This window comes from Macrobrachium nipponense, chromosome 9 (genome assembly GCF_015104395.2).
Source record: "Macrobrachium nipponense isolate FS-2020 chromosome 9, ASM1510439v2, whole genome shotgun sequence".
NCBI classification, from domain to species: domain Eukaryota; kingdom Metazoa; phylum Arthropoda; class Malacostraca; order Decapoda; family Palaemonidae; genus Macrobrachium; species Macrobrachium nipponense.
This window is the reverse complement of record NC_061110.1, coordinates 92,043,020-92,068,019: the sequence shown is the minus strand read 5'-3', so window position 1 is coordinate 92,068,019 and position 25,000 is coordinate 92,043,020. Positions and strand designations below refer to the sequence as shown.

The 25,000-nt window shown below is 41.7% G+C and overlaps 1 protein-coding gene across 2 annotated transcripts in view; it reads left to right on the top strand.

Moving 5' to 3' along the window:
• LOC135218388 (axin interactor, dorsalization-associated protein-like) overlaps window positions 1–25,000 on the top strand; it is a 379,405-nt gene that overhangs the window by 40,786 nt on the left and 313,619 nt on the right. For both annotated transcript variants that reach the window (XM_064254680.1, XM_064254681.1), the window contains one exon: window positions 1,351–1,589. In XM_064254680.1, the coding sequence (XP_064110750.1) occupies window positions 1,505–1,589 (85 nt within the window). In that variant the 5' untranslated portion in view covers window positions 1,351–1,504. The remainder of the gene's footprint in view (window positions 1–1,350; window positions 1,590–25,000) is intronic.

Sequence of the window (25,000 nt, the reverse complement as noted above, 5' to 3'; positions counted from 1 at the left end):
TTAATCACAAGTAGGTTATCTGAGTACTCTGAGAGTCAGTTCATTCAGTTTAGTTCTCGCCATTCTCAGTTGATTTATAAGAAATAGTTCGAAACTGTAATGAATAAAAAAAAAAAATAACAGAAATGTACCAGGGTTGCGTTCAATTCCGGTGCAGAATTGCAGGCGAAACATATAGAAAAATCATACCGCAACTAATGTTTATACACACACACACACACACACACACACACACACACACACACACACACATATATATATATATATATATATATATATATATATTATATATATATGTATATTTTATATATGTATATATATATATATATATATCTATATATATATATATTACATATAGACTTAAAAATTAAATTACCCAATTACATCAATATTTGCTCGCATGCATTTTTAGACTAATGAATTAAGATACCATTTTCATTTACATTACTATTTTTGTGAAGGTACATTCAGTTTGTATTCCTCCTTGTTTTTCATGTGTACGTGAACTGTCATTCAGTTTAACGATAAAAATCCTCGTATTGTATGTATACTTGTGCAGACTTCTAAGATTATCGTTCAAAAGAGACAAACTGCACTTACTACCATATACGTAAAACCCATGTTACCTCACAAATAGTACTCTACGTAGACCCCATGTTACCTTACAAATAAGTACGACGTTGTTTACGTCTTTTACTGGTCCTATCAGACTTTATATTTTAGATATTTAGAAAAATAAGATTGTATTTTTAAAAATGGCCAGGGACCCCCTTATTCCATATATATATATATATATATATATATATATATATATATATCATATATATATATATATATATATATATATATATATATGTGTGTGTGTGTGTGTGTGTTTGCGTTGATAGAGAGAGGTATAGGTATAGATAGATATATCCTTGTGTGTTTGTCGTGTACGTGCGTGCGTACATGTGTTTGCAGCTGGCTCCTTACGATTTATGCCACATCCCTCGAGCCAAGATCACAGACAGACGAAGAATCGAGGAACTCCCCAGATGATAAACGATTGACGATTGTCTTTTCCGTTGTTATTGTAAGGGGAGATGTTTTTTCCAGCAATAAACGACTCCAAGAAAGGCCTTATGTTCCCCTTCACCCATTTTTCCTTCGTTAAAAGAAACCACTTCGGAGAACTGCCAACGGTAAGAATATAGAAATGGTTTTGGGGAAATAAAAGCTCTCCTTTTCGTTCGACAGGAGCGAATAGTTCCCCCACCTCAAAAAAAAAAAAAAAAGCTGACCGGATGAAATGAAACCCAGATTTAAAAGTGTCAAAAGACTTACCCTCGTCTTTTATTTTTATTTTTTCAGGTATTCATATGGGAGAGGGGAAACTGACAAGATGGATAGTCCTTCGATAAAAAAAAAGATTTGAGAACAGGGATCCCGCCGCTCAACTTTATACCGATCTTTTATGAAATCTCCAGGAATGGGGAAAGTTCGCCATCAACTGTGTTCCTGATATATGGATGGAATTAGGATTGATTCAAGAAGGTTCAAGTTGAATTCTCGGAAGTGGTATATTAACATTAGCCTCCATCATCCTAAAGGTAAGAAGATATAGGTAGATAGAGTTCGGTCGTTAATAAGGGAATGATGAAAATGAAGGAAAACTTGATGGAAAGGGCGTAATAATAATTTTGATAAGGGTTGGGGGGAGGGAAATCGTAATACAAATAGGGTGCTCAGTTTTCAGTGTAGCGCTTCAGTGGCCGCGAGTTTGATTCTCGGGCATTCCACTGAAGGGTTAGAGATGTGTATTTCAGGTGATAGAAGTTCACTCTCGATGGTGGTTTGAAAGTCACGTCAAGCCGTTGGTCCCGTTGCTGAATAACCACTGGTTCCATGCAACGTAAAAACACCTCACAAACAAACAAAATCAGTTTTCAGTGTAAGTCTAAAATAGAGGCGGTTTCGATTTATGAATAGTCGAACAATAACTCTGTACTTCACATTTCTGCTTGGAAATGCAAGCGATTACAGTTCATATTTGATGTACATAAACGCTGCAAGATCGGTACATTGAACAAAGCCAGTATCACATTTGACGTTAAGGGAGCTATATAATATGGGTATGTAGTTCCAAACATAATATCTGTTCGTGTTATATATTGAAAGTAAATGGTCTGAGTGGTGCATGTGATGCTTTTATGGTATATATAATTCCGTGGCTTCCACATAAAGGAAATGACACTTGCTCGAGGGTACAAATATAAATTAGAACGGCCATCTGATAGCCCGTTAGCGTAGGTTTATGCTCTCTCTCTCTCTCTCCAGAATAAGAATTCTTATATCTTTTTTTTTACTTAATACGTTGGACGTGCTGTTTGTGGAATAACTCGACGCTCAGAAATACCTTTTGGGAATATTATACCGAGCTGCGGTAATGAAGAGGAGAATGGCGTTCAGGACAGGAATCTAGATAGTTTTCCCCCTGCCTTTTCTCTGTAGAGCAACGGTGGTGTGTTCAGCCTGTGATCTTCGGTGCTGTTTGTTCACGACAGTTGAAGACCACCAGTTCACTAATACTACCTGACCTCCGTCCATGGTCTCTCTCCCTCTCCTTGTAATTGTTTCGTTATGCAACAGCGAAGATTTTCTCCTGGTACACCTTTCAAACCACCTTTACTGTCGGTTTCCCTTTCAGCGCTGAATAACCTTTACGCAGGTCGTAGCACTAGGCCTTTGGCCTAAATTTTTTATACTACAATTCTATTCCACCCCATTAATACATGGGTCTTAGAAATGTTTAATTTCTAGCCTTGCCAGTATCAGTCGACGATAGCAATATGATGGCTGACCAGTGGCTCTCCCTAAATATATCCAAGATGGCAAAAACCAAAGTCAAAAGGTCTACGTGACACTGTGCATTCGGCATTCGAGTCTAGGGCTGGGAGACCTCATTTAGACTTTGTGTGCCGTAAAGCGGGGTTGTGCCGTCAGTGCACCTCACGATGTGCTCTGTAGGCATTGTTTGGCCCCTAGCTACAACTTCTTTCATTCCTTTTACTGTACTTCTAGTCATATTCTCTTTTTTCCATAACAGCAGTTGTTTCATAGTGCAACTGCGAGGTTTACCTCTTCCTGTTACACCTTTCAGACATTTCTACCCTTAATTTCCCTTTCTTCGCTGAATAACCTCACAGGTCCCAGCGATAGGCCTTTGGCCTAAATTCCGTATTCGATTTCATTCGTTAAGGACTGTTCTCTTGAAGATAAGTATCACAAGTGTTTGTGGCCTAGTACTAGCAGATAGTTTTAAAAGACTCGCTGGCGTCTCTGATCTTGCAATTTCCTCGGGCCGGATAATCTTTCATGTATAAGCCTTTCCATAGAGAGAGAGAGAGAGAGAGAGAGAGAGAGAGAGAGAGAGAGAGAGAGAGAGATCCCAATCTTCATAGCTCGAAGGAAATAAGATTTGTCGTGCTTTGGGAAACGAGCGAAGTCGGTTGGAATCAGCCGTCGATCTCCTGTCAAAGGTTCAAATTGGTCTTGGTAAGAGAGCGTGGAAGGAATATTAAATAAATAAATAAACAGAAAAAAATAGTCCAATTTTTATTCAATGTGTCGTAGGCGATGAAACATGGTTTCAGTAACTCCGAGGCGAACCGGTGATTGCTTAAGCTCTTGAGCTGACTGATTCTGCGCCGTCCTTTCTCTCTCTCTCTCTCTCTCTCTCTCTCTCTCTCTCTCTCTCTCTCGTTTGAGACTCTTTCAGGTAATAATATTCGAAAGATGGAACGTTCATTTTCCGTTATTAAATGTCAGTGACACGGAGCTTCGAATGGGAAGAATAGAGGAGAGAGAGGAGAGAGAGAGAGAGAGAGAGAGAGAGGCTCGAGGGGGAAACGCAGAAGCTGAAGAAATATGACGGCAATTTGATTCGGGGGAAAAGTAATAAGAAAAAGGACAACAAAATTCTTGAGGAAATTGATTTCGCCTTTGGTGTCAGAATCTAGTTGACACACACACATACAGACAGACAGACGGACAAGTGACTCGTAGCAGATGATTTGTGTGAGACATGACAACTGGAAACAGCCAATAAGGATGACGAAAAACCTGATATTTGTAGAACCCTGAAATATAATTTGTTGCTTGTAATGGTACTGGGACTTTATGGACACCCTGTATTATAATTAAACTACCTGAGGAGAGCCTTAGATGGTCGAAAAGAATGCCAGAAATGAATGTAAATACTTACAAAATATTTTAGAAGACTTTAAACAAATCTTGAATAATGTACATCGATGCTAATTTAGTGCCTCTAGAAATGAGTGAAAATTTTGACGATGTTGATAAAAAAAAAAAACCGCAATTAAAAAAATCGGGTAGTAAATTAACGCAAGTCTTCGTTTCATTTATATAAAACTCCGCAAAAAATGTTTAATAAAAAAAATAAGGTGTTTAAATGCAACCCATTTTAGATACGTAAACTTATGCCCGTCTGCTTCGCGTTATATAATTGCCCAACAGAAATAGGTTTTATGGTTATGCTGAGGTCACGAAATGTTCCTCTTCGTGTAACTAATGATTTTGCTGCTCCTGTACTTGATAGCTGTTTCTGTCCTGGTTTGTGTTTGATGAGAAATTCGCTCGTGGGTCTCTCAGTTATTACTTATTCGGCGAAACGCAATTGAATATGTAACGCTTGTTTGTTAAGTGCAGAGTTCTTGACTATTTCTGCAGTTGTGGTCTTTCTTTCGAAATTTGCATTTTTTTACGCCTACAATTAATGGCAGTGCCTTTCAGTCTTTTTGTTTATTTATTTTGGGCATAAAATAAATTTACGGTAGTCGGGTAGTGCCATCAAAGCACCTCACGCGGTGCACTGTAGGCATTACTTGAGGTTCTTTGCGGCGTCCCGTCGGGCCTTAGCTGCAACCCCTTTCGTTCCTTTTACTGTACCTCCTCTCGTATTCTCTTGTCTTCCATCATACTTTTCACCGTCTCTTAACGATAGCCTCATAGTGCAACTGCGAAGGTTTCCACCTGTTACGCCTCTCAAACCTTCTTACTGTCAGTTTCACTTTCACCGCAGAATGACCTCATAGGCCTCAGAGCTTGGCCTTTGGCCTGCCTAAATTCTGTATTCCAATTCCGCAGGCCTTATGTTGAAGGCCAAAATTAATGCTGATGCCTTTCAGTCATTTTATTTATTTGTTTATTTATTTATCTATTTATTTTGGACTTAAGAGAAATTCAATGTAGTTAGTTACCTATGTGTCTGTCCAGTCATCGTTACCTTTTTGCTCAAATCGTTTTCGATTTATTTAACTTTTTATTTTCTTTATTACACGTTTGGTTTTGGTTACTCTTCCTCCTTTTCTTTGTTCAGGTAGATTTCATTTCAACTTTTCTTCTCGACGTCGTCTTTATTTTATTTTTATTCTGGCAGTTTCTACATTATTAGGAATCTATTGGTTTGTTTCTTTTGTAAGGAATTATATTTTTAAAAATTGTTATGAAAAACTTGGGAAATAAAATTGAAACAAAATAAATAATTAGAAAATTGGCCTGAAAATCTTGGGAAATACAAATAAAAATAAAACCAAAAAATAATGTAAAAATTGGTTTAAAAAACTTGTGAAATAAAAGACAGAAAATGATGAAAAAAACTTGGTTTGAAAAGCTTGAAAAAAAAATTATTTAAAATCTGCTTTGAAAAACTTTGGAAATAAAAATAAAACCCCAAAAATATTATAAAAATGCATTTGAAAAACTTAGGAAATGAAGTAAAAAAAAAAAAAAAAATTTAAAAATTTGGTTTGAAAAACTTGGGAAATACAAATAAAAACCAAAAATTTTAGAAAAAATGCGTTAGGGAAAGTTGGGAAATAAAAGTAAAACAAAAAATATTATTTAAGATGTGGTTTTGAAAAACTCGGGCGGAAATAAAAGGAAAACCAAAAAAATATTATAAAAATACGTTTGAAAACCTTGGGAAATGAAAGTAAAAAAATGATTTAAGATTTGGTTTGAAACACTTGGGAAATAAAAAGGAAAACCAAAAAGAAAAAAAAATAATAGTATAAAATGGGTTTGAAAATCTTGGGTAATAAAAGTAAAACGAAAAAATAGTTTAAAAATAGGTTTGGAAAACTTGGAAAATAAAAAAGATAGTTATTTTCATCATAGGTTGGAGTCACTTCCTCTACGCGAAGAACAAGACTTGAAATAAGAGACCAGGCCGATATTACAAAAAAAAAAAAAAAAAAAAAGCAGATGATTAAGACTTATGTATTATTAATATTCTACGCTCAGGTAATATCGTGGGAGGATATTACCTGAGGGGTGATCAATAACGGAGGGTGGAGAAGCTCTGGGGAAATTTCGTTTATTGCAGATCGGTAATAGGAGGATTTGGTGGCCATAATGGAATGTGCAAGAGAGAGAGAGAGAGGAATGATAAACAGGTATGGAGAGAGAGAGAGAGAAAGGATGAACAGGTATGGAGAGAGAGAGAGAATGGATAAACAGGTATGGAGAGAGAGAGAGAGTAATGATAAACAGGTATGGAGAGAGAGAGAGAAAGGATGAACAGGCATGTAGAGAGAGAGAGATGATGAGGCATGGAGAGAGAGAGAGAGAGGATGAACAGGCATGGAGAGAGAGAGAGAGAAAGGATGAACAGGCATGTAGAGAGAGAGAGAGAAAGGATGAACAGGCATGTAGAGAGAGAGAGAGAGAGGATAAACAGGCATGGAGAGAGAGAGAGAGGATAAACAGGCAGAGAGAGAGAGAGAGAGGATAAACAGGCAGGAGAGAGAGAGAGGATAAACAGGCATGGAGAGAGAAAGAGAGGATAAACAGGCATGGAGAGAGACGAGATAAACGGCATGAGAAGAAAGATAGGATAAACAGGCATGGAGAGAGAGAGAGATAAACAGGCATGGAGAGAGAGAGAGAGAGAGAGAGAGAAAGGATGAACAGGCATGGAGAGAGAGAGAAAGAGGTATGGAGAGAGAGAGGATAAACAGGCATAGAGAGAGAGAGAGAGAAAGAGAGGATAAGAGGCATGGAGAGAGAGAGAGGATAAACAGGCATGGAGAGAGAGAGAGAGAGAAAGGATGAACAGGCATGGAAAGAAAGAAAGGCTGAACAGGCACGGAGAGAGAGTGTTACAAGGATTAGGATGTCTCAAAGACTTATTAGTCCATCCAGAGAGGATGAACGGCCATGGAGAGAGAGAGAGAAGAAGATGAAAAGGCGTGGTGTGAGAGAGATAGAGAGAGAGAGAGAGACGAGAGAGAAGAGAGAGAAAAGAGAAAATTTGTGCAAAATCTGAGAGTCAAATATCTGGGGGCGTTTTAATGCATGTGATATGAGTAATCTCCTTGTACTGGGAATTAATCGGTGGTTCTTCTGCTTATTTATATGTGTATATATACATATATATATATACACACATATATATATATATATATATATATATATACATATATATATATATATATATATATATATATATATATATATATAATAGTATATATTATATATATATATATACATACAAACCCCTTCTGTATATGAGAGATTCGAGGACGATTTCCAAGGGGATTACACCCTTAATTCCAGAGATTACTGAAGCCCCTGTACCTTAGGAATACAGATTACAGGAGCTTATTGTGTTTTCCAATAGAGGTCACTCACCCCTCCCCCACCACAATCCTTCCCTGTGGATGGGGGAAATGTTGCCCATAGCTGCTCTAGCCATTTTGTACAAAGGATTACGGCTCAATTATAAAAAAAATAAATAAATTTGATGATTACTATAAGATCTTATTCTTTTTTTCTCGAGTTGAAATAAAGGATATTATTATTATTATTATTATTATTATTATTATTATTATTATTATTATTATTATTATTATTATTATTATTTAATTGTTTGTCCCTCGGATAACGGCGGATCTAATGGCTTTCGTCGGGACGCCATATATATATATATATATATATATATATATATATATATATATATATATATATATGTATATACATATGTATATAAATATATATATTTATATATATATAATATATAAAGATATATATATATTATATATATACATAGTTCCACGCTGGACGAGTGGTTTTCGAGCTGGGCTGCCAATCCGGCGGTCCCAGGTTCGATTCCCGGCTCGGTCAACGCGGAATCAGAGAAATTTATTTCTGGTGATAGAAGTTCATTTCTCGATATAGTGTGGTTCGGATTCCACAATAAGCTGTAGGTCCCGTTGCTAGGTAACCAATTGGTTCCTAGCCACGTAAAAATATCTAATCCTTCGGGCCAGCCCTAGGAGAGCTGTTAATCAGCTCAGTGGTCTGGTAAAACTAAGATATACTTAACTTAAATATATATACATATATATATGAATAATTATCACATCGAACCGTGATCCATTTATATATCAATTCAAGCTACAAATGTCCTTTAATATCTAAATTCACTTTACCTCCCAAATAATATATATTTCCATATATGTACCGAAGGGGAATTTTTTAGTTGATAACAATTTCGTCCCCCCATGGGATCGAACCACCGTCCAAGTGGACGGGGACGAAATCAGGACAGTCAGTGACGCTATCCAATCAGCCAACAGAGACGCTATAAGTTCATATCGATTCTGACCTTACAAATCACCCTCGACCTCGGTGCTTTCGTAATTAGAATCGATATGGAACCCCGTCTACCATGTTAGCCAATTCGAGCATTTGACAGCACGTAGCCTTTTGTTATGAATAATTATCACATCGAACCGTGATCCATTTATATATCAATTCAAGCTACAAATGTCCTTTAATATCTAAATTCACTTTACCTCCCAAATGATATATTTCCATATATGTACCGAAGGGGAATTTTTTAGTTGATAACAATTTCGTCCCCCCATGGGATCGAACCACCGTCCAAGTGGACGGGGACGAAATCAGGACAGTCAGTGACGCTATCCAATCAGCCAACTGAGACGCTATAAGTTCATATCGATTCTGACCTTACAAATCACCCTCGACCTCGGTGCTTTCGTAATTAGAATCGATATGGAACCCCGTCTACCATGTTATCCAATTCGAGCATTTGACAGCACGTAGCCTTTTGTTATGAATAATTATCACATCGAACCGTGATCCATTTATATATCAATTCAAGCTACAAATGTCCTTTAATATCTAAATTTACTTTACCTCCCAAATGATATATTTCCATATATGTACCGAAGGGGAATTTTTTAGTTGATAACAATTGGCTAACATGGTAGACGGGGTTCCATATCGATTCTAATTATGAAAGCACCGAGGTCGAGGGTGATTTGTAAGGTCAGAATCGATATGAACTTATAGCGTCTCTGTTGGCTGATTGGATAGCGTCACTGACTGTCCTGATTTCGTCCCCGTCCACTTGGACGGTGGTTCGATCCCATGGGGGGACGAAATTGTTATCAACTAAAAAATTCCCCTTCGGTACATATATGGAAATATATCATTTGGGAGGTAAAGTGAATTTAGATATTAAAGGACATTTGTAGCTTGAATTGATATATAAATGGATCACGGTTCGATGTGATAATTATTCATAACAAAAGGCTACGTGCTGTCAAATGCTCGAATTGGCTAACATGGTAGACGGGGTTCCATATCGATTCTAATTACGAAAGCACCGAGGTCGAGGGTGATTTGTAAGGTCAGAATCGATATGAACTTATAGCGTCTCTGTTGGCTGATTGGATAGCGTCACTGACTGTCCTGATTTCGTCCCCGTCCACTTGGACGGTGGTTCGATCCCATGGGGGGACGAAATTGTTATCAACTAAAAAATTCCCCTTCGGTACATATATGGAAATATATCATTTGGGAGGTAAAGTGAATTTAGATATTAAAGGACATTTGTAGCTTGAATTGATATATAAATGGATCACGGTACGATGTGATAATTATTCATAACAAAAGGCTACGTGCTGTCAAATGCTCGAATTGGCTAACATGGTAGACGGGGTTCCATATCGATTCTAATTACGAAAGCACCGAGGTCGAGGGTGATTTGTAAGGTCAGAATCGATATGAACTTATAGCGTCTCTGTTGGCTGATTGGATAGCGTCACTGACTGTCCTGATTTCGTCCCCGTCCACTTGGACGGTGGTTCGATCCCATGGGGGGACGAAATTGTTATCAACTAAAAAAATTCCCCTTCGGTACATATATGGAAATATATCATTTGGGAGGTAAAGTGAATTTAGATATTAAAGGACATTTGTAGCTTGAATTGACATATATATAAATAATATATATATTATATATTATATATATATATATGATATATATATATAATATATTATATATATATATATATATATATATATATATATATATATATAGATATATTATATATCTATATATAGTATATATATATATGATATACTATATATATATATATATATATATATATATATATTTATACATACCGTCTCATATACAAAGTAAAAGCTACCACTTACTGAAGAGGCTAAGCAACAAAGCCATTACTTAGCCCTGGAGAGGAGAGGAGAAAGAGAGAGAGAGAGAAAGAAAGAAAGCTTCAGACCGCATCAAAGAAAGCGCCGGAGGGGGTGTTAGGGGGGGGGGGGGAGCGTGGCGAGGAATGTGAGGGAATATAGAATTACAGGTTTTCCTACCATATCCCTCTTCTGCGTGTGGAGCGTCTTTCAGCTTGTATAATGATGATACCGGTGCGTGTTTTACACGGATTGCTTCTCAGAGCTCTTTGTCGGGGGTAGGTGGTGGGGGAGGGGGGGGGGGGGGTGGGGGAGGGGGGGGGGGGATTGAGGAAGGGTTGCGGGAGGGTGCAAGGTAATGCTGCCAAGGAGAAAGAGAGAGTTTTGTCAGAGCCTATTAATTCTTTCTGTCTTTCGAAGTTGCTGCACTGCGTTCATTTTTCTTTAACAATCGGTCTGGTTTATTAACCTCCGTCAGTGACAAAAATTTTGCGTATTTTATAAAAATACGTATTATATATATACATATATATATATATATATATATATATATATATATATATATATAATTTGCGTATTGTATAGAAAAATTGTGCGTATTTTATAAAAGAAGTGTATTTTATAAAAAAAAAAACAATTGCTTATTTTTTTTAAAAATGTGCGTATTGTATAGAAAAATTTGCGTATTTTATAAAAATAAAAGTTACTTTTTTAAGTCTGATAAATAAGGGCGTAGTGCCATTAGTGTACCTCGGGAGGTGCACTGTAGCATTGCTTAAGGTTCATTGCATTGTCCCTTCGGCCCCTAGCAGTAACACTTTTCGTTCCTTTTACTGTGCCTCCTTTCATATTATTCTCTTCCATCTTGCTTCCCAGCCACTCCTAACAATTGATTCACAGTGCAACTGCTTTGAGGTTTTCCTCCCGTTACACCTTTCAAACTTTTAGTGCCAATTTCTGTTTGAGCGTTGAGTGACCTCATTGGTTCTAGTGCTTGTCCTTTGGCCTAAATTCTATATTCAACTCAACTCACATTTTGAAAGAAAAGTTGAATGAATTGACAGAAGGACGGCAACTCGACGTTTACGCTTGAATGCACAGCCTTTCTTTAACATCGTGGGGACTGGATCTTTTATTTTTCAAGTCACGTAACCTGCCTCCCCTTCCTTCTAACTCTAGGATCCTATTACTGTTCTCTTCAGGGCGACTTTCCTTCCCTTTATTCTGAATGAATCCTGTTTGAGCCTACCACGTCAATCCCGGTGGGTATTCTAGCGTCGCTTACATATTTTCATGTTCTTCACCAATTCCGAACTTGAGTTGCATTTCTGTAATGCTTCTGTTTTTCTTGGCGTTAGTGAGGCTTGTCGCCTTTCCTATTTCTTCTTCTTCTTCTTATTCCTCTTCTTCTTCTTCTTCTTAGGTGGGTTCATTTCATCGCCTGGATCAAATTCCAACTTTTCTCTCGAATCTTTTCTCCATTTCTTTTTTCGTACGCTTTATTTCCTTTTGGTTGGGGGGTTCGATCAGGCCATTTCCGCAACCCGTCCCTTGGCCTTCAGTTCTGTGTGAGAGAGAGAGAGAGAGAGAGAGAGAGAGAGAGAGATAATCTCTCTTTCCTCAAAGTTCATTTCTCTATTCTATCCATCTTTTCCATCCTACTATCTTCTCTGGGCATATGGAAAATATACAGGGTGTCCATAAGGTCCCAGTGCCATTCTGAGCAATAAGTACTTGTAATGGTACTGGGACCTTATGGACACCCTGTACAGTTTCAGTCGCTATGTCTACCTCTTAAGTAATGTTTTTGAAGACTTCATATTTGCCAGTATAACTGTTACTCTAATGGACATTTTTTGTGCTTCTTTTTTTGCAAGTGCGACATAATACAAGGTGCATCGTCTTCTCGTTGATCCATCTTCACCTCTTCTATACCTCTTGTTTCCATCCACCGCTAGATGGCATCTCTGTCTCCTCTGCAGGAACTTTTTCGACTGGTGTTCTGCTGGAATTAAGTAGGACCTCCTCATAGGAAGCTTCAAAAGACCAGTGTGTCAATTAGGTAGGACCTCCTGTAAACACCAGTGTGTCAAATAGGTAGGACCTCCTGTAAACACCAGTGTGTCAATTAGGTAGGACCTCCTGTAACCACCAGTGTGTCAATTAGGTAGGACCTCCCGTAAACACCAGTGTGTCAATTAGGTAGGACCTCCTCATAGGAAGGTTCAAAACACCAGTGTGTCAATTAGGTAGGACCTCCTCATAGGAAGCTTCAAAACACCAGTGTGTCAATTAGGTAGGACCTCCTGTAACCACCAGTGTGTCAATTAGGTAGGACCTCCCATAAACACCAGTGTGTCAATTAGGTAGGACCTCCTCATAGGAAGCTTCAAAACACCAGTGGGTCAATTTAAGTAGGGACTCTCATAGGAAGCTTCAAAAACACCAGTGTGCAATAGGAGGACCTCCCATAGGAAGCTTCAAAAACGCCAGTTGGGTCAATTAGGTAGGACATCCTCATAGGAAGCTTCAAAATGCAGTTGTGTCAATTAGGTAGGTACCTCCTCATAGGAAGCTTCAAAGGACCAGCGTTGTCAAAATTAGGTAGGACCCCCTGTTAAAACACCCGACTGTGTCCATTAGGTAGGACCTCCTGTAAACACCAGTTCTGTCAATTAGGTGAACCTCCTGTAAACCACCAGTGTGTCAATTAGGTAGGACCTCCTTGTAACCACAGTGTGTCAATTAGGTAGGACCTCCTGTAAACACCAGTTTGTCAATTAGGTAGGACCTCCTGTAACACCAGTGTGTCAATTAGGTAGGACCTCCTGTAAACACCAGTGTGTCAATTAGGTAGGACCTCCTCATAGGAAGCTTCAAAAGAAACCAGTGTCCATTAGGTAGGACCTCCGGTAAACACCATTGTGGTCAATTAGGTAGGACCTCCTGTAAACACCAGTTTGTCATTAGTAGGACCTCCTGTAACCACCATGTGTCATTAGGTAGGACCTCCTGTAACCAACCCAGTGTGTCAATTAGGTTAGGAACCTCCCTGTAAACACCAGTTTTGTCAATTAGGTTTTAGGACCTCCTTAACCACCCATGTGTCATTAAGTTAGGACCTCCTGTAAACAACCAGTGTGTCAATTAGGTAGGAACTCCTGTAAACACCATGGTGTTAATTAGGTAGGACCTCCCGTAAACTCCAGTTTGTCCAAATTAGTTAAGGACCTCCTGTAAACACCAGTGTGGTCCAAGTAAGGTAGGCCTCCTGTAAACACCAGTGTTTCAATTCGGTTATACCTCCTGTAAACCCAGTGTGTCATTAGGTAGACCTCCTGTAAACACACCACCAGTGTGTCATTAGGTAGGACCTCCTGTAAACCCAAGTGGGTCAATTAGTAGGACCTCCTGTTAAACACCAGTGTGGTCAAATTAGGTAGGACCTCCTGGTCACACCAGTGTGTCAGTTTAGGGTAGGACCTCCTGTAACCACCATGTGTCAATTAGGTAGGACCTCCTCATAGGAAGCTTCAAAACACCAGTGTGTCAATTAGGTAGGAGCTACTGTAAACACCAGCGTGTCAATTAGGTAGGACCTCCAGTTAACGCCAGTGTGTCAATTAGGTAGGACCTCCTGTAAACACCAGTGTGTCAATTAGGTAGGACCTCCTCATAGGAAGCTTCAAAACACCACCAGTGTTTCATTAGGTAGGACCTCCTGTAAACACCTCAGTGTTGTCCAATTAGGTAGGACCTCCTCATAGGAAGCTTCAAAACGCCAGTGTGTCAATTAGGTAGGACCTCCTCATAGGAATCTTCAAAAGAACACCAGTTGTGTCACTTAGGTATGGACCATCCTCGTAGGTAAGCCTTCAAAAGACCAGCGTGTCAATTAGGTTATGGACCTCCTTTGTAAACACCAGTTGTGTCAAATAGGTAGGACCTCCTCCTGTCAACCACCAGTTTGTGTCAACTTAGGTTGGGGAGGGAACTCCTGGTAAGGGGGGGAACCGGTGGGGGTGGGGGTCAATTTAGGGGTAGGAACCTCCTGTAAACCACCGTGTCAATTAGGTAGGACCTCCTATAAACACCAGTGGGTCAATTAGGTAGGACCTCCTATATACACCAGTGTGTCAATTAGGTAGGACCTCCTGTAAACACCAGTGTGACAATTAGGTAGGACCTCCTGTAAACACCAGTGTGTCAATTAGGTAGGACCTCTGTAACGACCAGTGTGTCAATTAGGTAGGACCTGCTGTAAACACCAGCGTGTCAATTAGGTAGGACCTCCTGTAAACACCAGTGTGTCAATTAGGTAGGACCTCCTGTAAACACCAGTGTATCAATTAGGTAGGACCTCCTTATAGGAAGCTTCAAAACACCAGTGTGTCAGTTAGGTAGGACCTCCTGTAAATACCAGTGTATCATTTAGGTAAGACCTCCTCATAGGAAGCTTCAAAACACCAGTGTGTCAATTAGGTAAGACCTCCTCATAGGAAGCTTCAAAACACCAGTGTGTCAATTAGGCAGGACCTCTTCATAGGAAGCTTCAAAACACCAGTGTGTCAATTAGGTAGGACCTCCTGTAAACACCAGTGTGTCAATTAGGTAGGACCTCCTCATAGGAAGCTTCAAAACACCAGTGTGTCAATTAGGTAGGACCTCCTGTAAAGACCAGTGTGTCAATTAGGTAGGACCTCCTGTAAGCACCAGTGTGTCAATTAGGTAGGACTTCCTCATAGGAAGCTTCAAAACACCAGTGTGTCAATTAGGTAGGACCCCCTCATAGGAAGCTTCAAAAGACCAGCGTGTCAATTAGGTAGGACCTCTGTAAATGGAACCACCATTGTGTCAAATAGTAGGACCTCCTGTAACACCCAGTGTGTCAAAATAGGTAGGACCTCCTGCTAACCGGGCACCCAGTGTGTCAATTATGGGTAGACCCCTCCGTAAACACCAGTGTGTCAATTAGGTGGAACCTCCGGTAAACCAACAGTGTGCAATTTGGTAGGACCTCCGTAAACACCAGTGTGTCAATTAGGTAGGATTCTCCCCTGTAAAACAAAACCAGTGTGTCAATTAGGTAGGATCTAAACCTGTAAACACCAGTGTGTCATAAGAATTAGGTGGGACCATCTGTAAACACCAGTGTGTCAATTAGGTAGGACCTCCCTGTAACCACCAGTGTGCTAATTAGGTAGGGACCTCCTATACACATGTGTCAATTAGGTAGGACCTCCCTGTAAACCCACCAGGCGTGGTCAATTAGGAGGACCTCCTGTAACCCACCAGTGTGTCAATTATTTAGGACTTACTGTAACCAGCCCAAGTTGGTAATTAAGGTAGGGACCCCTGTAACCACCAGTGTGTCAATTATTAGGTCCCTCATGGTTAAACCACCAATGGTGGTCTTAAGAAGTAGGACTCCTTCCATAGGCGCCTTCAAAGATCCAAGCGTGTCAATTAGGTAGGACCTCCTGTAACCACCAGCGTGTCAACCCCTTAAGTTAGGACTTTTTTTTTTTCCTTGTAACGCAACCTAAGCGTGTCAATTAGTGGACCTTCCTGTAAACACCAGCGTGTCAATTATGTAGGAACCTCCTGTAAACCACCAGCGTGTCAATTAGTAGGACCTCCTGTAACCACCAGCGTGTCAAGTCGGTAAAAGACCTTCTTGGTACCACCAAAGCGTGTCAATTGGTTAAGGACCTCCTGTAACTCCCAGCGTGTCAATAGGTAGGACTCCTACTGTAACACCAGCGTGTCAATTAGGTAGGACCTCCTGTAACCACCCAGCGTGTCAATTAGTAGGACCTCCTTTGTAACCACCATGTGTTGTCAATTAGATAAGAACCTCCTGTAAACCCAGCGTGGTCCAATTTAAGGTAGGACCTCCTGTATGACACCAGCTTGTCAAGTTAGGTTAGGGAGCCTCCTTCCTGTAAACACCATTGGTGGTCCAGTTTTTAATTAGGTAGGAACTCCTTGTCCAAACCCCACCGTGTCAATTAGGTAGGACAATAACCTGTAACCACCAGCGTGTCAATTAGGTTAGGACCTCCTGTAACCTCCAGCGTGTCAATTAGGTAGGACCAAACACTCCTGTAAAACACCAAAGCGTGTCAATTAGGTAGGACCTCCTAAGAACCACCATCGTGTCGAATTATTGTAGGACCTCCTGTAACCACCAGTGTGTCCAATTAGATAGACCTCCTGTAACCCCACCAGCGTGTCAATTAGTAGGACCTCCTGTAAACCACCAGCGGTGGGTCAATGAGGTAGTACCTCCTGTAACCACCAGCGTGTCAAGTTAGTTAGGAACCTCCTGTAACCCCCACCAGCGTGTCAATTAGTTAGGACCTCCTGTAACCACCAGTCGTGTCAACCAATTAGGTAGGTAGTGTCCTGTAAACATCAGTGTGTCAATTAGGTAGGACCTCCTGTAAACACCAGCGTGTCAATTAGGTAGGACCTCCTGTAACCACCAGTGTGTCAATTATTTAGGACCTCCTGTAACCACCAGCGTGTCAATTAGGTAGGACCTCCTGTAACCACCAGTGTGTCAATTAGGTAGGACCTCCTGTAACCACCAGTTTGTCAATTAGGTAGGACCTCCTGTAACCACCAGCGTGTCAGTTAGGTAGGACCTCCTGTAACCACCAGTGTGTCAATTAGGTAGGACCTCCTGTAACCACCAGCGTGTCAATTAGGTAGGACCTCCTGTAAACACCAGTGTGTCAATTAGGTAGGACCTCCTGTAAACACCAGCGTGTCAATTAGGTAGGACCTCCTGTAAACACCAGCGTGTCAATTATGTAGGACCTTCTGTAACCACCAGTGTGTCAATCAGGTAGGACCTCCTGTAACCACCAGTGTGTCAATTAGGTAGGACCTCCTCATAGGAAGCTTCAAAAGACCAGCGTGTCAATTAGGTAGGACCCCCTGTAACCACCAGTGTGTCAATTAGGTAGGACCTCCTGTAACCACCAGTGTGTCAATTAGGTAGGACCTCCTGTAAACACCAGCGTGTCAATTAGGTAGGACCTCCTGTAAACGCCAGCGCGTGTCAATTAGGTAGGACCTCCTGTAACCACCAGTGTGTCAATTAGGTAGGACCTCCTCATAGGAAGCTTCAAAACACCAGTGTGTCAATTAGGTAGGACCTCCTGTAAACCAAACACCAAGGTGTCATTGGTAGGACCTCCTCAATTAGGAAGTTCTTAAAACACCAGGTTGGTCAATTAGGTAGGACCCCCTCCTGTAAACACCAGTGGTGGTAATTAGGTAAAGGACTTCCTCAAAATAGTAAGCCCCTTCAACAAAAAGCTCAGCGTGTCCAATTAGGTATGGCGGTCTCCTTTACCACGCAGTGTGTCCAATTAGGTAAAGGACCCTCCTCATAGGAGCCAGCTTCAAAATGGCAGTGTGTCCAATTAGGTAGGACCTCCTCCATAGGAAGCTTCAAAACACCAGTGTTTTTCATTAGGTAAGGACCTTCCTCAAAATGTGGAATTTTCAAAACCGCCAGTGTGTCAATTAGGTAGGAACCTCCTCCTCATGGAAACTTCCAAAACACCAACGTGTTCAATTAGGTAGGAACCTCCTCAATTAGGAGGCTTCCAAAACACAGGTGTTTTCAATTAGGTAGGACCTTCCTCATGGAAGCCTTCCAAAACGCCAGTGTGTCAATTAGGTAAGGACCTTCCTAAAATAAGGAGCCTTCAAAACCCAGCGGGTGTCCAATTTAGGGTAGGACCTCTCCTATAGGAAGCCTTCCAAAACACCAGTGTGTCCCAATTTAGGTTGCCGACCCTCTCATAGGAAGCTTCAAAAACGCAGTTATGTCAATTAGGTAGGGACCTCCTCAATAGGAAGCCTTCAAAACACAGTTGTGTCAATTAGGTAGGACCTCCTGTAAAAACCAGTGTGTCAATTAGGTAAGGAACCCTTCCTCAAAAATCGGAAGCTTCAAAGGCACCAGTGTGTTCCAATTAGGTGGACGGCTCCTTAAACACCAGTGTGTCAAATAGGTCGGACATCCTGTAACACACCAGTGTGGGTCAAATAGGTAGGACCTAACCTCCTGTACCACCAGTGTGTCCAATAGGTTAGGACTCCCTTAACACAGTGTGGTCAATTAGGTAGGAACCTCCTGTATACACAAGAGTTCCAATAGGTATGACCTCCTCATAGGAAGGCCTTCAAAACACCAGTGTTTTTCAATTAGGTAGGACCTCCTCTATAGGAAGACTTTCAAAACGCCAGTTACCCCGTGTGGTCAATTAGGTAGGACCTCCTCATAGGAAGGCTTCAAAACACCAGCGGTGCAATTAGGGAGGGCCTCTCATAGGAGCCTTCCAAAACACCGTGTTTCAATTAGGTATGACCCTTCCTCTAAAAGGACTTCAAACCGCCCAGTGTTGTCAAGATTAAGGTAAGTACCTCCTCAATAGGAAGCTTCAAAACCCGCCAGTGTGTCAAACTTGATGGGTAGGACCTCCTCATAGGAAAGCTTCAAAAACAGAACCAGTGTGTCAATTAGGTTAGGACCTCCTGATAAAAAGGAAGCCTCAAACGCCCAGTGTGGTCAATTAGGTATGGACCTCCTCATAGGAAAGTCTTCAAAACAACCAGTGTGTCAATTAGGTAGGGACCTACCTGTAAACAAAAAACCGTTTGGTCAATTAGGTGGACCTCCTCAAATAGGAGCTTCAAAAGGACACCATTGTGTCCAATTAGGTAAAGGACCTCCTGTAAAAAAAAAAAAACCCCCCACCAAAAGGTGTGTTCAAAGATAGGTAGGACCATCCTGTAACCAACCTACCAGTGTGTCAAATTAGGTAGGACCATACCTGTTAAACCACCAGTGTGTCGAATTAGGTTAGGAGACCTTCCTAAGAAGGTTAACCCGTACACCAGAAGTGGTTCCAATTAGGTTAGGACCTCCTCGTTAAACACCAGTGTTGTCAATTAGGTTAGGATTCCTCCCGTAAACACCAAGTGTGTCAATTAGGTTAGGATCCTACCTGTAAACACCAGGGTTTCAATTAGGAGGACCTGCACTTAAGCAACCAGTTTGTCATTAGGTAGGACCTCCTGTAACCACCAGTGTGTCAATTTAGGTTAGGACCTCCCTTCCTTATACACCAGTTTGTCGAATTAGGTAGGACCTCCTGTAAAAACCAGTTTGTTTTCAATTAGGTAGGACCTACCTTGTAAACCACCAGCGTGTCAATTAGGTCGGACGTTCCTGTAACCACCGAGTGTGGTCAAATTAGTTATAGGACCTCTTGTAAACCATCTAGGCGTGTCAATTAGGTATGGACCTCCACTGTAACCACCAGCGTGTCATTAGGTAGGACCCGTCGTGTAAGCCACCAGCGTTGTCAAAGTTAGTTCAGGACCTCCCTGTAACCACCACCAGCGGTTGTCATTTATGGTCGGACCTCCTGTAACCACCAGCGGTGTCAATTAGGTATGGACCTCCTGATTAACCCCTCCAGGCGTGTCAATTTAGGTAGGACCTGCTGTAAACCCACCAGCGTTTGTCAATTAGGTAGGACCTCCTTTGTAACCACCAGCGTGTCAATTAGGTATGGACCTCCTGTACCCACCAGTGTGTCAATTAGATAGGACCTCCTGTAAACACCGAGCGTGTCAATTAGGTAGGGACCTCCTGTAAACACCTGCGTGTCAATTAGGTAGGACCTCCTGTAACCACCAGCGTGTCAATTAGTTAGGACCTCCTGTAACCACCAGCATGTCAATTAGTTAGGACCCGCCTGTAACCACAGCGTTGTTCAATTAGGTAGGACCTCTGTAACATCCGGTGTGTCAATTAGGTAGGACCTCCTGTAAAACCACCAGCGTGTCAATTAGGTTAGGACCTCCTGTAAAACCAGCAGTTTTGGTCAATTATGGTAGGACCTCCTGTAAACCACCAGGTGTCCAAATTAGGAGGACACCCTGTAACCCAACCAGTTGTGTCAATTAGGTAGGACCCTCCTGTAACCACCAGTTTGTCAATTAGGTAGGACCTACTGCTAACCACCAGGCGTGTCAATTAAGGTGGACCTCCTTTAACCACCAGTATGTGAATTAGGTAGGACCCCTGTAACCCCAGCCGTGTCCAATTAGTAGGACCTCCTGGTAAACAACAGCCTTGTGGTCAATTAGGTAGGACCCCTGTAAACACCAGCGTGTCAATTAGGTAGGACCTCCTGTAAACCACCAGCGTGTCAATTAATGTAAGGACCTTCTGTAAAACCACCCGGCTGTGTGCAATTAGGGAGGACCTCCTGTAACCACCACAGTTGTGTCAAATTAGGGGAGGACCTCCCTTCAATAGGAAGCCTTCAAAAGACCAGCGTGGCAATTAGGTAGGACCCCTGTAACCACCAGTTGTGTCACCCTAATTAGGTAGGACCTCCTGTAACCACCAGTGGGTCAATTAGGTAGGAACCTCTGTAAAACACCAGCGTGTCACTTAGGTAGGACCTCCCGTAAAACCACAGCGCGTGTCAATTTAGGGTAGGACCTCCTTTAACCACCAGTGTGTCAATTAGTAGGATCCTATAGGAAGATTCAAAACACCGTCGTCAGTTAGGTAGGAATTCCTGTTAAACAACAGGTGGTGTCAATGTAGGACCTCTCATAGGAAGCTTCAAAACACCAGTGTGTCGATAGGTAGGACCTCCGTAAACACCAGTGTGTCAATTAGTAGGACCTCCTCATAAGAAGCTTCAAAAGGACCAGCGTGTCAATTAGGGAGGACTCCTGTAACCACAAGCTGATGTCAATTAGTAGGACCTTCCTCATAGGAAGCTTCAAAAAAATGGCAGTGTTGTCAATTAGGTTATGGACCGCCTATAGGAAGCTTTCAAAAACACCAGTGTGTTCACTCAGGTAGGACCTCCTCATAGGAAGATTCAAAAGTAAACACCAGTGTGTCAATTAGGTAGGACCTCCCCATAAACATAGCGAAGCTTTCAAAAACACCCAGCGTGTCAAATTAGTAGGACTCCTCATAGGAAGTTCAAAACACCAGTCTTCCAATTAAGGTAGGACCCGCCTCATAAGGAAGCTTCAAAACCGCCAGTGTGTCAATAGGTAGGACCTCTCATAGTTCCGATTCAAAACACCAGCGTGTCAATTAGGTAGGACCTCCCTCATAGGAAGGCTTCAAAAACACCAGTGTGTCAATTAGGTAGGACCTCCTATAGGAAGCTTCAAAACGCCCAGTGTAGTCAATAGGTAGGACCTCCTCATAGGAAGCTTCAAAACAAACACAGTGTGTCAATTAGGTAGGACCTCCTGTAAAAAACAGTGTGTCAATTAGGTATGACTCCTAATAGGAAGCTTTCAAAAACACAGTCGTGTCAATTAGGTAGGACCTCCTGTAAACACCAGTGTGTCAAATAGGTAGGACATCCTTTAAACACCAAAAAAGTGTGTCAAATAGGTAGGACCTCCTGTAAAACCCACCCAGTGTGGTTCAAAAATAGGTAGGACCTCCCGTAAACACCAGTGTGTCAATTAGGTAGGACTCCGTCTACACCAGTAAGTGTCATAGGTTAGACCTCCCGGTAAAACAAACACCAGGTGGCAGTAAATTAGGTAGGTGGATCTCCTGTCCAAACACAAGTAGTGTTTCAATTAAAGGTAGGACCTACTGTAAAACACCAGTGTGTCAATTAGGTAGGACATCCGTGAACCAAACAGTGTGTCAATTAGGTAGGACCTCCCCTATACACAGTTTTTGTCAATTAGTAGGACCTCCTGTAAACACCAGTGTGTCAATTCAGGGTAGGACCTACTGTAAACACCAGTGTGTCAATTAGGTAGGACCTCCTTTGTAAACCACCAGTGTGTCAGTTAGGTGGGACCCTTCCTTGGAGGATCCTGTAAACATCAGCGTGTCAATTAGGTAGGAGCCTCCTGTAACCACCAGTGTGTCAATTAGTTAGGACCTCCTGTAACCACCAGCGTGTCAATTAGGTAGGACCTCCTGTAACCACCAGTGTGTCAATTAGGTAGGACCTCCTCATAGGAAGCTTCAAAAGACCAGCGTGTCATTAGGTAGGACCCCCTGTACCAGTGTGTCATTAGGGTAGGACTCCTGTAAACCACCAGTGTGTCAATTTAGGTAGGACCTCCTGTAACCACACTGTCTTAGGTAGGACCTCCTGTCCAACCCTTGTCATTAGGTAGGACCTCCTTGTAGGAAGCCTTCAAAAGACAGTGTCAATTATGGTAGGACCTCCTGTAACCACGCAGTGTGTCAATTAGGTAGGACCATCCTTACCACCGGCTAGGTAAGACCTTCCAAAAGGTAAATACCAGTGTGTCAATTAGGTAGGACCTCCTGTAAACCACCAAGCGTGTCAATTAGGTAACCTTCTTGTAACCACCAGTGGTGTCAATTAGGTAGGACCCCTGTAAACACCAATGTGTCCAATTAGTAGGACCTCCTCATAGGGCCTTCAACTCAAGACAGCGTGTCCAATTAAGGTAGGACCTCCTGTAAATACCAGCGTGTCAATTAGGTAGGACCTCCTGTAAACCACCGAGCGTGTCAATTAGGTAGTACCTCCTGTAAACACCAGCGTGTCAATTAGGTAGACCTCCTGTAACCACCATCGTGTCAATTAGGGTAGGACCCTCCTGTAAACCCACCAGTGTGTCAATTTATAGGACCTTCCCTGTATGGACCACCAGCGTGTCATTTAGGAAGGACCTCCTGGAACCAACCAGTATATCATTAGGTGGACCTTTGTGGAAAACCTCCTGTAACCCCCAGTGTGGTCAATTATGGTAGGACCTCCTGTAACCACCAGGTTCAATTATTAGGACTCTCCTGTAACACCAGCGTTTGTCAAAATTATTAGGACTCCTTTAAACACCAGGCGTGTTCAATTAGGTAGGACCCCTGTAACCACCACGTGTCAATTTAGGGAAGGAACCTCCTGTAACCAACAGTTTAAAATGTCAATGAGGTAGGACCTCCTGTTACCAACCGCGTTGTCAATTAGGTAGGAAGGACCTCCTGTACCACCAGTATGTCGGAAAATTAGGTAGGGACCTTCCTTTAACCACCAGTGTGTCAAATTAGGTAGGACCTCCTCCATAGGAAAGCCTTCAACAACACAGTGTGGTCAATTAGGTAGGACCTCCTTAAAACACCATTGTGTCAATTAGGTTAGCCTCCTCATATGAAGCCTTTCCAAGACCAAGCGTGTCATTAGGTAAGGGACCTTTCCTGTAAAACCAACCAGTTGTGTCAATTAGGTAGGACCTCCTCCCCAATAGGAAAGCTTTCAAAAGGACCAGCGTGTCAATTAGTAGGACTTCCTGTAAACAAACCAGGTTGTGCCCGTTAGGTAGACCTCCTCATAGGAAGCCTTTAAACCAAAGTGTGTCAATTGTGGAAGGACCTACACTTTCATGGGAAGCTTAAAACAACCGTGGTGTCAATTAGGTGGACCTCCTCATAGGACTTTAAAAACAACAGTGTGTCACCTTCCGGTTGGGACGGATTCCTCAATAAGGAAGCTTCAAACCACCACGTTGGTTTCAATTTAGGTAGAACCTCCTCATAGGAGCCTTAAACCAACATTGTGTCATTAGGTAAGGAACATTCCTCAAAATAGGAAGCTTCAAATTGCGCAGTGGCAATTTAGGTAGAACCTCCTCTAGAAGCTTTAAAAACAACATGGTGTCAATTAGGTAGGAACCTCCTGTAAAACACCATTTGTCCAATTAGGTAGGACCTCCTCAATAGGAAACTTTTTTCAAAACACTCAGGGGCGAGTCAATTAGTAGGACCGAATCGCTCCTGTACACATGTGTCAATTAGAGGACCTCCTCATAGTAAGCCCTCCTCAAAATAGGAAGCTTCAACAGAGGGGTCATTAGGTAGCCTCCTGTAAAACACCAAATTGGGGGTGTCATTAGGTAGGACCTCCTCATAGGAAGCTTCAAACGCCAGTTGTGTCAATTAGGTAGGACCTCCTGGTTTACAAACCAGGTGGTGTAAATTAAGGTTAAGACTTCCTCCAAATTAGAAGGCCTTCCAAACACAGTGTGTCAATTAGGTAGGACCTCCTCATAGGAAGCTTCAAAACGCCAGCGTGTCAATTAGGTAGGACCTCCTCATAGGAAGCTTTAAAACAACAGTGTGTCAATTAGGTAGGACCTCCTCATAGGAAGCTCAAACACCATTCCGGTGTCAATTGGTAGGAACCCTCCTCATTGGAAGCCTAAAAACCAACAATGTGTCAATTAGGTAAGAACGCTCTTCAATTAGGAAGCTTTCCACCACGCCAGCCGTGGCAATTAGTAGAACCTCCTCAATTAGGAAGCTTTAAAAGGACCAGTGGTTGCCAATTAAGGAGGACCTCCTGTAAACACCAGTGTGTCAATTAGGTAGGACCTCCTCATAGGAAAGGCTTTCAAAACAACCAGCGAGTTC